This window comes from Cyrtonyx montezumae, unplaced genomic scaffold, assembly GCF_038088225.1.
Source record: "Cyrtonyx montezumae isolate F1298 unplaced genomic scaffold, pur_monq_1.0 scaffold_1, whole genome shotgun sequence".
In the NCBI taxonomy this organism is placed as follows: Eukaryota; Metazoa; Chordata; class Aves; order Galliformes; family Odontophoridae; genus Cyrtonyx; species Cyrtonyx montezumae.
The window spans coordinates 22,916,922-22,930,602 of NW_027071825.1; the positions used below are offsets into that span (position 1 = coordinate 22,916,922).

Here is a 13,681-nt window from a genome sequence, read left to right on the forward strand (position 1 = left end):
TTTCATACACAAAAACATGCAATGATTCAGTAAAATAAATATACGTGATTGCCTGGAATGCTTCCGTTGGTTCTGTAATACAGAGCTTGCAGGAATAAGCTTCTTTTCTTTAGAAGATATTCATAGAAGCAACGAAGCTCAGAAAACCTCAGTTTGCTGGATGCTTTTACTAAACTGTTCCAATGAATAACATATCAGAACTGGCTTTTTTTAAATTGAGGTTTGACACACAAATTAACCGTAAAGTATTTCATCGTGACTATTAAACTATTACCACATCAGAGGCCAACGGAAAGGCTACCATTGCTTGAGATATCTGCAGACACTGTGCTCTTCCAGATGATACAATTAATTGTTTTTCTGACTTAAACAGAGCAGCTACTGGAAAACTAGTGAGCTGTATAACTTACTGAGGATTTATCAGGATAGACACCGGCTCGTAGCAGAGACGCCTTCCAGCTATCCACCTCCTCTTGGGAATCACAGGCTAGTTCAAGGAAACGGTAATCCTTGTAAACATTCCTGGAACAAAGAGCACCACACTGTAAAACTAGAATTTCACTTCTTTTTATCATGCACGCGGCATTTTGAATTAAAAAAATATATATATCCTTTGGGATCAGAGAGAACTTGGTAATTGTTTTGGACAACAACGCTCATGAGACAGGTGCTTGTTACATCATTACACGGAGTACTTAAAAACCTCACAATGCTACAGCGCAACTGTGGAGATAACGAATATCTGAAAGCACCATGAAACTGCTGCAAATCAATTTGCCAGCTTTTTCCAAAACGGGGCACGAATAGGAAAAGTAAAACTGCTGTGATGCAGAGGAGAAACATGTGAGACGTTCCAACAAAACTCATTTTGAAACTGATTGCTGCTGTAACCACTAAAAAAATAACTAAGGATGAAAGTCTTCCCCATGTTAAGTCCTCCTGATAAGATCCCTTTAGCTTTCACATGCCATCAGTAAAATGGGAAAAAACCATGATGGTATGATGGTAGTATTTTTTAAGAATTCCTGTCTGCCATAGTCGTAAGGAAATCGAGATGTGTTTAAATAATACAGGTAATTAATGTAACTAGATAAATACAAGCATTGTGAATCACATAATGGAAGAAAAGAGAAAGAAGGAAAAATACATAATATGTGGGAAGGTGGTACTTGTAAATTCTCCAATAAATAGAACAGATTTTCCCCTTACGGTTTAGCCATTAGTTTCCGAATTCATAGTCTATATACAGAGCAGATTGCTATAAATTTGTCAGCCAACAGTCTTTTTAGGAAAGGCCACAAGCTTTGCTGACAAAGGTTATGAAACCACATTTTGCCAGATCTTAAAAGCTGCACAGGAATTGATCTTCCATTGCAACCAGACTGTTTTCTTTCCTTAGCGAGCTATGGAGAGGGGGGAGCGAACGGCAGCAAGAAGGACTCAGAGAGATTATTCAGCCTTCAAAGAGAGCAATGACAAGGGGTTTATAGTTCCATTATGCAACTAAAGACATCATTCCTGCCACATATTTTGAGGAAAAAAGAGTGAACACCCCATAGAACTTGGAGATTATTATTATCATCACAGCCTAGACAGATTTCTGTAGCATTCAGGGGCTGGTGGGATTTCACCTTCATGCTTCTGAAACACACGTGACAACGTACTTCTAACATAAAGTATGCTGCTCCTTTCCCAACAGTAGCACCAAACAGCTTCAAGCCCTGCCTTTTAGGGGCAATCTCAGGAAATAAAAAGGGCAGAAGAAATGCTATAGAATGGCAGGTGTTCACGTCTGAGCATGAAGGGGCCACCTACACACCAAATCATCAGCCATGAAACCATGGTATGGCAAGCACAGCATATCCAGCTCTGAACACAGGAAAATCAGGTGCTACTAAGCAAGGTTATAGACTGTGTTCAAAATTGCAAAGGAAAATGAACAAACTGAGATTTCCTGACACCAGTGATAACACTTCTCATCAATGCACGTGGTCGGGCAGGTGTGCTCCACCCCAGCCTTGTAGCACTCCCTGCACACTCAGACCAGAGACAGCTCCAGGCACCTCCTAGGGGAACCAGAAATAGCACAAAGGGGTAGAGAGACACTGACAAGTCACATCTCACAGCTTAGGCACAGCCACTGGGAGAAGGAATGATTGAAAGCTCTATGTAACTTCTACTGATTAGAAATTAGAAATTTACTACTTTGGCTCCAAAAGCATTTACTCTGCCTTAATGCAAAGGACAGCCTGAACAGTCTCTTCAGACGGTGCTACCTTGAAGTGATGATAAAACACTTGGAACTCTGAGACAACATTTACTGAATAAAATAAAAGACCGAATGAAAACAAACAAACAAACAAAAAGATCGATATGAAATCACTAAAGAAAAAGTGCCTTCATTTATTGCTGGGAGAAATTTTCACTGAGATAAGTTTTTTGGCTGAGATAGCTAAGCAGCTGTAACTCTGAAGGAAAGGGAAGCTGAAATGGTAATGGGGCAGCCTCAGAAAAGATGACTAAAAACAATAGAGCACATACAGACTGTAAAATCTAGTGATAGGGAAGTTCCAAAACTACTTATCTGCAAGAGCAAAACAACATGACACCAGCCTGTGAAAACATTTTTGCAGGATTGTCATGATATGTATTAAACTTCTTGGCATTCTGTGAGTTGCTACAGCAAGCATAGCTGTGTGAGAAGGGATTTTAGCTGACCGCTTTGAGCAGATGAGAGTTGGCAGTCCTGCACTCCTGTCATCATATGAAGAGCTGTCCTAGGCACCTGATGTGCAAGCTGCTGGGTGCCTCTGGCCCTCTGAGGCCTCTCTCTGCAGTATGTGAGTGCTCCATGACCACTACAGAGGAATGCAAGTTTCTGCAACCCAGCACAAATGAGGAGCTTAAAGGGCACAAACACTGAGCCAGAACCCACACAAAGATCTCCGTAGCCAGGTAAATGGACACATGCCTCCCAAAGCAGTCTCCTTGCTATTAGACCTCCCTTGTCTTTCTTTCTTCCAGAAAGGCCGACAGGGGCACACAGGAGCATTTTAAAGGAAAATAGAGCCAAAGAAACTCCTGAAGAGTTTGTCCTTTTTCCTTCGACTAGCAGAATCTTACCAAAAAAACCCATACCATTAACATGTTTTACTCATTAGGAATCCACTGGCATCTCATGGAAAGCTGTAAAAACATTCTTGAAAACAATTCAAATTTTCTGTTTTGTTCTCTCTTCCACTTTTAAAAATCGCTCAAGATATTGGCACTGAAACAGTTACTACTCAATCCTTACCTACTTATTCCATACAGAATACAATGAGATCATACTCTCACTGTCATCTCCATAGAGGCTAAATACTTTTTAGAGTGATATAATACAGGATACCAAGAAGCAAAAATGAACTCCCAAAAATACAAGTCTTGTTGATCTTCAGGCAACTTTAAGGGACTGCAGAAACAGACACAATAAATGGGAATATGCCTAGCAGTAAAATTTGCACGCCGCATTTCCCCTGGATATTTAACATTTCTATAATCTGAGCACACAAACAAGGGAGCTGTCTCTGCCCAGTTGGCAGAGCTGGGCCTGGTACACCCTGGCAGTTGGTCCTTCTGACTGCTTGGGGCATGCTGCTGGCTCAGATCTAACTCACCATCATCCAGAACCCCAGACCCCTTTCCATGGGGCTGCTCTCCATCCTCTTGTCCCCCGCTCTGTACATATACCCGGGGATGTCCTGTCCCCTGTGCAGAATCCAGTACTCACTCTAGTTAAACTTTATGTTTTTGTTGACCGCCTGACTCTCTAGTTTGTCTCCCTGTGAGGCCTCTCTACATAGGTATTTCTTTAACCCCTCCCACCACAGAAGAATCCAAGCAAGAAAATGCAGTAATGGATTAAGGGATTTGAAAGCGTTCAATAGGAAGCAGAGTAGTGGCAGTAAGACAAGGTGAGCCCAGTTGTGAGTTACTGTCCCACCAGTCCCAACCTTGGCTTGTCAGCATTGCACAGGGAGGGCTCCAGGACAAGCAGTGGAATAACAGAGGACTGACAGTCACAAAGAACTTTCTGGATACCTATGTGGAAGCAAAACCAAAGGGCTTACCTCCACAGCAGCTGTACATTGAAACTGCTTGCTATCTGAGCAAGTGCTGCAGTTAAGATATACAGCAGTTCCTGCAACTCCTTAACACCAAGATAAGGTTAAATATTTATCTCCAACAAGCTTGGAAAGATGTTAAAGGTAACCAGTCTATATACATTAGAAATCCTGTTGATATGCATGCATATAAATAAATGCATATCCACATATCAACTGCATGCACAGACAGCTTTTAGACTGAGTTGGATCTGGAATGTTTCAGGAGACAAAGCTGTACTGTATGTGCAGGTGTTGGGATTTTTTTCTTCTTTTTTTTTTTCTTTTTTTTTGAGAAAGGGAGAGAGTGAGAAAATACAAACCAAGATTAAATGCAAAAGCATTTATTCTTTCCCCTAAACCTCCCAATATATAGGAGAAGACAGAACAGAAATAAGAGAACAAGAATACTACTGAATTTTTAGAACTGTGCCTATAGGACAATTTAAGTCTAATCCTGCGAAGAACACAAAGCACACAGAACTTAAACAGTGACACTGAAGTAAGTGAAACTACTCAGATACTGATGGATAAAGGACTTCCTTCCTTTCCAGGGATTTCCAGCAGTTGTACTGATCACCTGAAATGGCTGTGTTGGTCAGCTTTTGTCCTTTTAGGAAGATGCAAGCAAAATTTAAAATGAACACAAAATCTGCAACCAAACGCAAATTGGTCCAATTTTATTCCACAATAAACACAGAAGAATGCATTCCTAGATATCTTTGATTGGAAATGAGCTTCATATTTACTCACTTAAAGTAAGGAGAAAATAACAGAATCCAGACACTCCAAACACACGCACAACAAAGATAACCTTGAATAAAACTCCACGGATCCCCACTGCTTATTCAGCCTGCAGCTCCACTGGATATATTCTGCTTGTTTGACCTGCTCTTAGTTTACTATTTTAAACACTTGCAATTCCACAATGTCTGGTTGGACTATGTGCACTATTTTTCTTCTAAGAGAGCTCTACTAAGGGCTGCGTAAATCAAATATTTTAAAGAAATGAAACTGACCATCTGCTATGAGTTAACTGCAATGACTAACATTTTCTATCGAGGCATGCCATTTCAGATCAGTACAATGTGAATGTTAATTAAAATTAATTACACATGTCTCTGAAGACGTTTTTCTTAATATCCAGAAATACCAAAGACACAAGCTCTGAGACAATGTCAAGAAATAACAGCATTTAAGGATTTTGCCATTAACTCATGTAAGTGATCTCCCAGAAGTATAGGGACATCTTCAAATTCACACACACAAATACAGACACTAATGAATTTAAGGTGAAAATGAATTAAAGAAATGCTGATTAGTACACAGTCAATCCTGAACAATTGAGTGTCTCACTTTCTACATGAAACCCAGAAGAGAAAAGTGGTCAGAGCTAGCACCGTGAAGGGCAACATCTGTGGTGGTAACAGTAAATGGCACAAAAACGATCTGTAACTCCATAGACAAGAAGGTTTGATCATTTCTGTGGGAGGGGATGGAAGCCTGATTTGGAGCCTGTCTTGAGGGCCACACAGAGGCAAAAGCAGCTCCCAGCTGGCAGAGCCTCACCACGTACCTCTGCTTCCACAGATGTGGCAGTGATACACTTTCTGGGTCACACTGAGCAGCAAGGAGAACTTGTCCTGCAAGCTGAGTCGAGTTTACCACCGTGACTCACAACACCTGTCTCTCTGGTAGAAGATCCTACACAATCTCTCAGGGAATTTTCTTGGAGTGTAGCTCACATACAAGATTTGGGTTTACCATTTAAGTTTCCCTCCTCAAGAGCCCCTTTTTGCTCTTTGCTGCCAGTTTTAGACCACCTACCTACCATCCTGTAATTTAAATAATGCGCAAAGAATTCTTGTCAGTAATGACAAAAATCAAACATTCCAGAAAAAAAAAAAATAAAATAAATGGAATGTAGCTGGGGGACAAAGGTATATTTTTCCTATTCTTAGATATTGTACTACCAGCAGCTTATAGTTTGTTTACAGATCCCAGCAGCTTTTTTTTTTTTTTCTGGGTTACATTTAGATTTTTTTTTAATTAAATAGATTTTATTTCTTCCTTTTCTAACAGAGAGGGCTGTGAATAGCTTACAGTCCAGCTCTTCCTGGGGCTTAGTTTTCTTAGCAATTCAAAAACAGTAACTAACATACATCTCATCTTAGGCTTTCTCCTTCAGTCTGGCTTCTATCCAACAGCTCCTCTGACCCGGTCTCCTTTCACTAGTTGCCTTTATTTTGGCTCTTTCCCAATTTCCCCTATATGTGGATTGCAGTTAACCACTTGTTTGTAAGAACGAATTTAGTACTTTAGGTTCTAATGCATCTGGATCCCAGAGAAGAATTATGCTCCATCCCCTTCTAGAGCAAAACTTGGCCAACAACAGGCACCCAAAATAAACACTGTTGTACCTTTCACTTGGTAGACATAGCACCCTTCCCTGGGTCCTACAAGGCAACGTCGTTTCTTGGGCAATATAATTCCTGATAGTAAGAGTGTGCTCAGGAGACAATAGCTCTATTTCTAGTCCTGTTATGTCCCCTCGACATTTTCTTTTGATGACTCTCCCTTTTGTGTTCATCTGTTTCTCAGATTAAGGATTTGTTTCTCCAATAAAATTTCCCCAGACAGTCAGCTCTCATGCAGAGATGTCAGCTCTGTCACACTGCTTCACAATTACTGAGGTCTCAGGAACTTATTCTTCTGAAGATAAACAGAAGAATGGTTTAATGCTTTGAACTCACTTCTCACAACCTCCTGGTATACAGAACCATGGAGGGGAGGAAAGTAACACGGTTATATTCCTCATCAGGATCCTAAGTGGAAGAAAAGATCTGGTTCTGCCCCTTTGGCCCCAAGAGAAGAACCAGGTCTGAAGAGCAACTTTCTGCATAAGAAAGGCTGCTGCTAAGTGACCACTGCACAGATCCTGAAGGGAGGCACATTTAAAACGATAGTTCTTGTCCCCAAACCCAGTACTTAAAAATGCAAATTAGTAAATTCTTATGGGAAATACACGAGGAGTAGGCAAAGGATTTGTGCTGAAATCCTAGAAGGAAAGTAGATTTCCTGGGATGGTAAGAATTTGTTTGCTCTTGAACTCTGCACGATAGTTTCACACATCCATCAGTTTTGACAGCAAAGACGAATCCATACGAGCACATGCGGCGACAAAATCTTCTCTGTTCTTAGCTCTGCTTCATGAAATCAATCAGTAGCTACATCTACACAAGAACTTTGCTAGCACTTCATACCAAGAAGGAAAAGCCTTACATCGCCTTGTGTTTACAAGAGTATCAAAAGCTGGCTCCAATCCTTGAGCTCTGTCCCTCTGGGAATACTGGGTAGAACTCAAGAGCAGCACCATGGCATACCTGGTTGCACAGTGAGGACTAGCCAGAGCTCAAGTCCTTCACAACATTTTTTTAATTATCACTGTTTTCAGAGCACTGTTGCACTTACTATCACTCCACTTCTCCTAAGAGCGAGCAAAAGTGCCCAATTTCACATTATGTTTGACAGCAATTCTGCATTCATTAGTATTTTTATACTGAATGGTTCTTTTCAAATACTTTGAATACACTTGATCTCTTTTCCAGTCTAAAAGACTCGCCAGCAGCTTACAGTGGAGATGGAAAGAAAGGAGAAAAGGATGGTCAACATAAAATAGCACTCACTTTCTTGAGAGGTTTAGACACACACTGCTCGATCCTGCAGCCCCACTTCAGTTGCACAGATGCAGATTCATATAGACAGACACTGCCTAAAATGATGCAGCAGTGAAAGGATGCTTGCTCTAATATACTTGGCTCAAGTATCTAGTGCTGCTAAGGTAAGTAAAGTACACAAGTCCATCTACAAAGCTCTATAAATTAAGTACATGGGCCCACTCAAAAACTTTACACAAATCATTAAGTTTGTTGAAAATTAAAACTCTAATCCCAACCAACCCTTTTACTTTAGCAACACGCTATTTCACACCGGGAGTTTTCATTTTTTTAACTTTATATATTTTTTTTTACTTTTAATTAGAAACTAACGAGAAAAGAATTTAGTTATTTCACAATGCTGGCTTTTCATAGCTGCACAATTAAGTTTATTTCATGAGAATTTATCTTCACTGTGAAATCAATCGTCACAGTCTCCATTTACTATACATTACCAAGTCACATTTGATTCCTGTCAGAGAACTGTTGACTTCTGCAGTAAATCAAAATGACAAATACTGTTAAGTTTCCTTCTGCCTCTATCCCCTAAACTCCCAACTCAAGATGGTTTTTCCTTCTACGCAGTGAAATGAGGATTTTCCTGGTAACTGTATTTCAGAACTGGAAAGGTTTTCATAAATGGAAAAAATGCAATGCATAATCCAGGAAACTATTGAAATGTACAGTATCAGAAACATATGGCTGTAGCAAAATACCTATGCAGTGAGGGGCTGGGAATGAAAACGAGAACAAGCTGATTAAAATTCTTCTCCTGAAGAGATATTACTTGAAAATTAAAATATTTTCACTGAGCATTCAGAAAACTCACAAAATCAAGGGGAAAAAAACACCCTACAGATTATGGAAAAAGGAGGTACAGAATAATCTCCATGCTATCGTCAGTCACGCTGGAGCAGATGATTTTGCCTTTGTTCTTTAATGATCCACATCTTAAACAGCAAAGTGCTTCCACGACCAGAACCCTCAGCGGGCAAACTCAGAAAACTGATTTCTCTCCCAATTACAAGGTTTTAGAAAGAAAGTAGAAACTAAGTTAATCATTACACAAATTTTGAAAAAGCAAACAATATTTGGTGCCCTCTATACTCAGAAACCAAATCGATATATTAGCGTAAAACAAAACAACAAGGAGATTCCTCATTTCAACATTTTTACCATTTTCTTGTTTCAGTTTCCCTAGGAAACTGGGAAAGGGAACACGGCCCCCAGCTGAGGGCTGGATCACTTTGCCCATCTTGCAGCTTCCCTACTTCTGCTGAAACAATCTATGAATTCTGGAGACACTGAAAAGCAAACTGATACGAAACTTGTTTTGACTGAGTTGTGCCAGAAGGCAAAATTTTGGAAATATAAAAAAAAAAATAAAAAATAAAAAATCAGTTGCTTCACAATAACAGAGGAGCTGCTGTTGTAATTAGAATTCAGTAAATGTTTCTTCAAGAACAAGTTCTGTCTCCTTTTAAGCTGGAAGACTGTCTTTGTAAACAGCCTCTCCCAAGGCAATTATTTTGTCATCTTATCACGGTGCTGTCACGTCTCAACATGCCCTTATAGACATAAGGATGTTTTTAGAGCAGCCTGCAGATGCTGGAGGTTCTACCCACAGCCCAGATGGGCACGGCCATTACAGACATGGCAAACATTTTAGACATCTGACTTCGAAATCTTTGCTGTCTGGTGTGCATGAAGATCCAGAGAAAATGCAAATGTGCAACTAAATAATGCTAAAATAAATCCCAAAGTTGCCAAAGGAAATGCATGCTTATCTTGGATTTTCATGGCAGTTTAGTGACTGATACTTAAGATGATGAAAGCATTCAAATGTTAGTCAAACAAAGGACAAATAATGAGGCTAAACTTAACAGACTTGTCATGGAAGGCTGACATCAAGCCACTATGACAGCTATACCTCTTGACTAAAGTATGTGCAATGACGTGACAATAGAAAATCACACATCTACAGCAGAATAATCATAATTACATTAATTTCCAGCATCTGAAGAAAAATAATGAAAAGTTCTGCTAGGTTTTTTTTTTTCTGTGTTCCTGAAATGTTGCTGGGAATAAGATTTCAGACTTTCAAAGGACATCTCTCTGCAAACAGTGTCCACATGTGGGTTAGCTGAGATGTCAGCAAATGCAGGCAAAGCCTCCTTGGGGCAGTTCAGAGTGAGACTCACATTGCGTCCTCATGTTTCTGGAGCCAGCAGAAACTTGACAGCCCAGAAATCCTGTGCTTTGCTTTTGCTTTGCAGGAGGGAGGGGCACTTATTCCTTCTGAAAGAACTATTTCTGGCCAGTTCAGGAGCAACACCAGCTGGCTCTGCAGGGAGCCACATCCAGCCCTCATCATCCTGAACATCTGAACATATTGCCTAGCTTTAGTAACTAGAGTAGGAGTGAATGTGAAAGGACTCAGCAGAAAAGAAGAAAACAATGGCATTGATGAATGCTACCACTAAAAGACATTTTACTTATTTTCCTGAAGAAGAAAATAACAGGAGTTGCATTTCATCTGCTGCAATGCAATTCCACAGATCTAACTGCAAACACAGCAATAAATCGGTCAATAAGTTAATGAAAATACAGGTCATTTGTATGCCTTTAAGTGTTCTCATATTTTCTTGACTTAGTTGTGCATAATTATCTGAATTGGCTTTGCCTCCTTAGCGGGCTTCCTCAGAGTGACCAATCCCTCAAATGAGAGGAAAGATTCTGAAAGAAAAGTCTGAGGCCAAACACTACAAAGCCATGATTCTAGTGAATTGAGAATGCAGAGGAATTTCATTTGTTCTCTATTCAGCTGTATTTAAACCCAAACAAACAATAAAAGGACTCTCAAGATTACAGACAAGCAAGTTTTTCCACTGGAGAAAGTGGAAAGTAATGACGCTGTGGTGATTTACACCAGTTGAATCTGGTCACAAGGTACAGAAGTCATGAATGTTTTGGTAAGCCTAGGAGATTGCCAAACAAAACAAAAATAGGATCAGCAGATGATTATTCAGCCACACAGAAAAACTAAATGACGAATCATGGAGCATTTCACCCCACGAGTGGCCAGGAGGATGCTAACCTTTCAATCCATGATTATGCAACAGCACAAAAGTAGATAAATGAAAAGCCTCAACATTTTGACCACTCAACACAGTGGAAATAGTAGAGCTGCACTCCCAGTTATTAAAATGCTCAGTGAGATACACCTTTATACAATTATCCACACAGAAAAGCACATTCACTTACCTCTGCTCTGTGTTAAACAGTGCGAAGATATGTTTGCTAGACATGAAGCTCTTTTCAACGTCACGCACTTTCAAGTTGTCCAGAGGAAGCATATACTTCTTCTCTTTTTCCTAGGGAAAAAAAAAAGAGAGATCAAACCAACACTGTGCAGGAAGATTCTAAAAAGTCTGATACCAGAGCGCTCTGTTCAGTCTGCAGTATCTTCAGTACATTTACTATAAAAGTATTTCTAAAATTGAAATGTCTAGTTATCTTTCACAGACATAACTGCAAGAGAAATGAAATGTCAGTTCCAGTTGTTTTTCTCTGATCCGATTAAAATGTTTCCTAACAAAAACAAAAACAAAGTCTACCAGAAATAAATAAGCACCTACGTTTATTCTAATCCCTTCCTCTGACTTCTATAAAGAAACGACACAGACTTGTCTAAAAATAATCTAGTTGATACAGAACACTCCTACCATGTTTGCACAGCAACTGGAGTAACTGTGATATAAAATTAATCCATTTAGAAGTACCATTATCAATTATTTTTGACTGGCATTTGATGATCCCAGGGATAAAATTTCTTTCCACTAGTCAAGCATACAAAATCACAGAAAATGGAAGTCTTCATGTATACACTGCACGTAAACAAAATCAGACTCCACTCTAACTAGCTCATTATGCACACAACAGGCATGACCTACACTCTCTTGATGTTGAGAACTCTTTATTTATTCTCTCATGTATCGCACTCTCATTAGCAGTGTAGTCTCATTTACAGCACAGTCGGTACAATTTCACATTTTCCAAGTTTCTGGCTTCTTGTCACTCTAAATTAAGGACTTGTAACACTGACAAGCTACTTTATGGTGTCGGAACAAAGAAGTCCTAAGATTGTGAACCATTCCTGTTCTGTTCAGCTTCCTTGAAGTGTTGTCACTGACAGATGAACCAGGGCAAAACTCTCTACTCTTCTCTGCTAATACAGTTCATGTGAAGTAGATGTTATTTAAAGACAAGAAGAGCATCACCAGCATCAGAGGATTTATGCCCTGGAACTCGTGCAGTGAATACCAGATGATATTGTCGTGAAGTTGGCTATTCAGTAACACAATGGAAGTCCAGTTAATCACCAAAGGAAGGATGCTGAGGATTCCTTCAGTCTCCTACCTGCCAGCATGGACTAAGACTACCTGGCCTCCACGTGGCCATCACCAGAGCTAGCTGTGAAATCCAACACCCATTGCACTTGCTGAAGAATTGAACAAGACACTGCTCCTTAAGAAACATTCATGTGCTAACAGTTTTATGTGCCATGAAACAGAGCATAAGGACCAAACTCAGCTAGTGGTTGTTTTTTCTTAGCACATATTTCCTAGTCACTTCCAGAAGAAATACACGAAAGTAACTTCCGTGCAAAGAACTGGAAGAAGTTCTAGCTGTTCTGCAACGTGTGTGCTGGGAGGGCAGAAGCAATAATGCTTGGCTAAGCTTCAGCAGATTGCAAAACTAAACTGGATGGGAGTGTATCTACAAGCAAAACTATAAAAATATTATAGTGATGTGTCCAACAATGGCTCACTTTCCTAGACAGCTTTATAACAGGCCTCAGTAGAGGAAAAATGCATATTTCAAAGGCCCTTCTGGTAAAGCTTGGCTACTACTGTTCTGTCAAATTGGAAGTGCAAGTATTACATAAAAGTTATCCGATGCATTTTCAAACTGTGTACAGATCAGCCATCTTAGAAAGTGCACCTACTAAAGATCACATATTCTACACTCTCCTATCTAATGAGAATTCCAGTGAAAGACTTTTTAGTTCAGTGTCCATCTACAGCTATTTATCAGGGTTCATATCCATATTCTGATTGCATTAAATTACATGCTCTGAACATTTGGGATAAGGAAATTGAAAGGAGAGGAAACCGTCACCCAGCCAGTAAGTGTTATCACTGACATAAACAAAACTATAAGCAAAGTACATTAGCAATTTGCTAATTAAAAATAAAAGGAAATAAGTAGTAAATACAACCGAAGTCGGAACTTAAGTATGTATAAAAATAGAAGAGCACTGTCCCCTAACATTGATTTTGATTTATGTGATCTCTTTTGACATTATAAACCTATGTCTTGGTAGCATTTCAAATGTAATGATGCGTTAGCTTTGCTGTCATGGCACGGTGACACACACTTGAAAAACTCCCCGAGCTTATAAATTCAGGAGAATCCATATTAACCTGTGAATTAACAACAAATCATAGCTTCCAGTTGAAACCTGAACTAAATTGTAATAAGAGACTTTGTTTTTTATTTCAAGTACTTAAGATTGGCTATAAAAAAATCTATTGGGCAGAAGTATCAATGCTATTTAATCCATCACAACTAATAAAACTACATAAGCTTGATTTTTATTCTTCAAATCTGTCTTTCACTATTAGAAAATATGTTTGGAATCTAAAGGAAGGGAGACTAAGATTTGACGGTAGGGAGAAGTTCTTTACCAAGGGAGTGGTGAGGTGCTGGCACAGGCTGCCCTGACCCTGGAGGTGCTCAAGGCCAGGGTGGATGGGGCCC

The 13,681-nt window shown here is 39.6% G+C and overlaps 1 protein-coding gene across 5 annotated transcripts in view; it reads right to left on the reverse strand.

Moving 5' to 3' along the window:
• DNM3 (dynamin 3) overlaps positions 1 to 13,681 on the reverse strand; it is a 165,515-nt gene that overhangs the window by 53,058 nt on the left and 98,776 nt on the right. For all 5 annotated transcript variants that reach the window (XM_065743845.1, XM_065743828.1, XM_065743855.1 and 2 more), the window contains 2 exons: positions 11,123 to 11,232; positions 411 to 522 (listed from right to left, as the gene is read on the reverse strand). In XM_065743845.1, the coding sequence (XP_065599917.1) occupies positions 411 to 522; positions 11,123 to 11,232 (222 nt within the window). The remainder of the gene's footprint in view (positions 1 to 410; positions 523 to 11,122; positions 11,233 to 13,681) is intronic.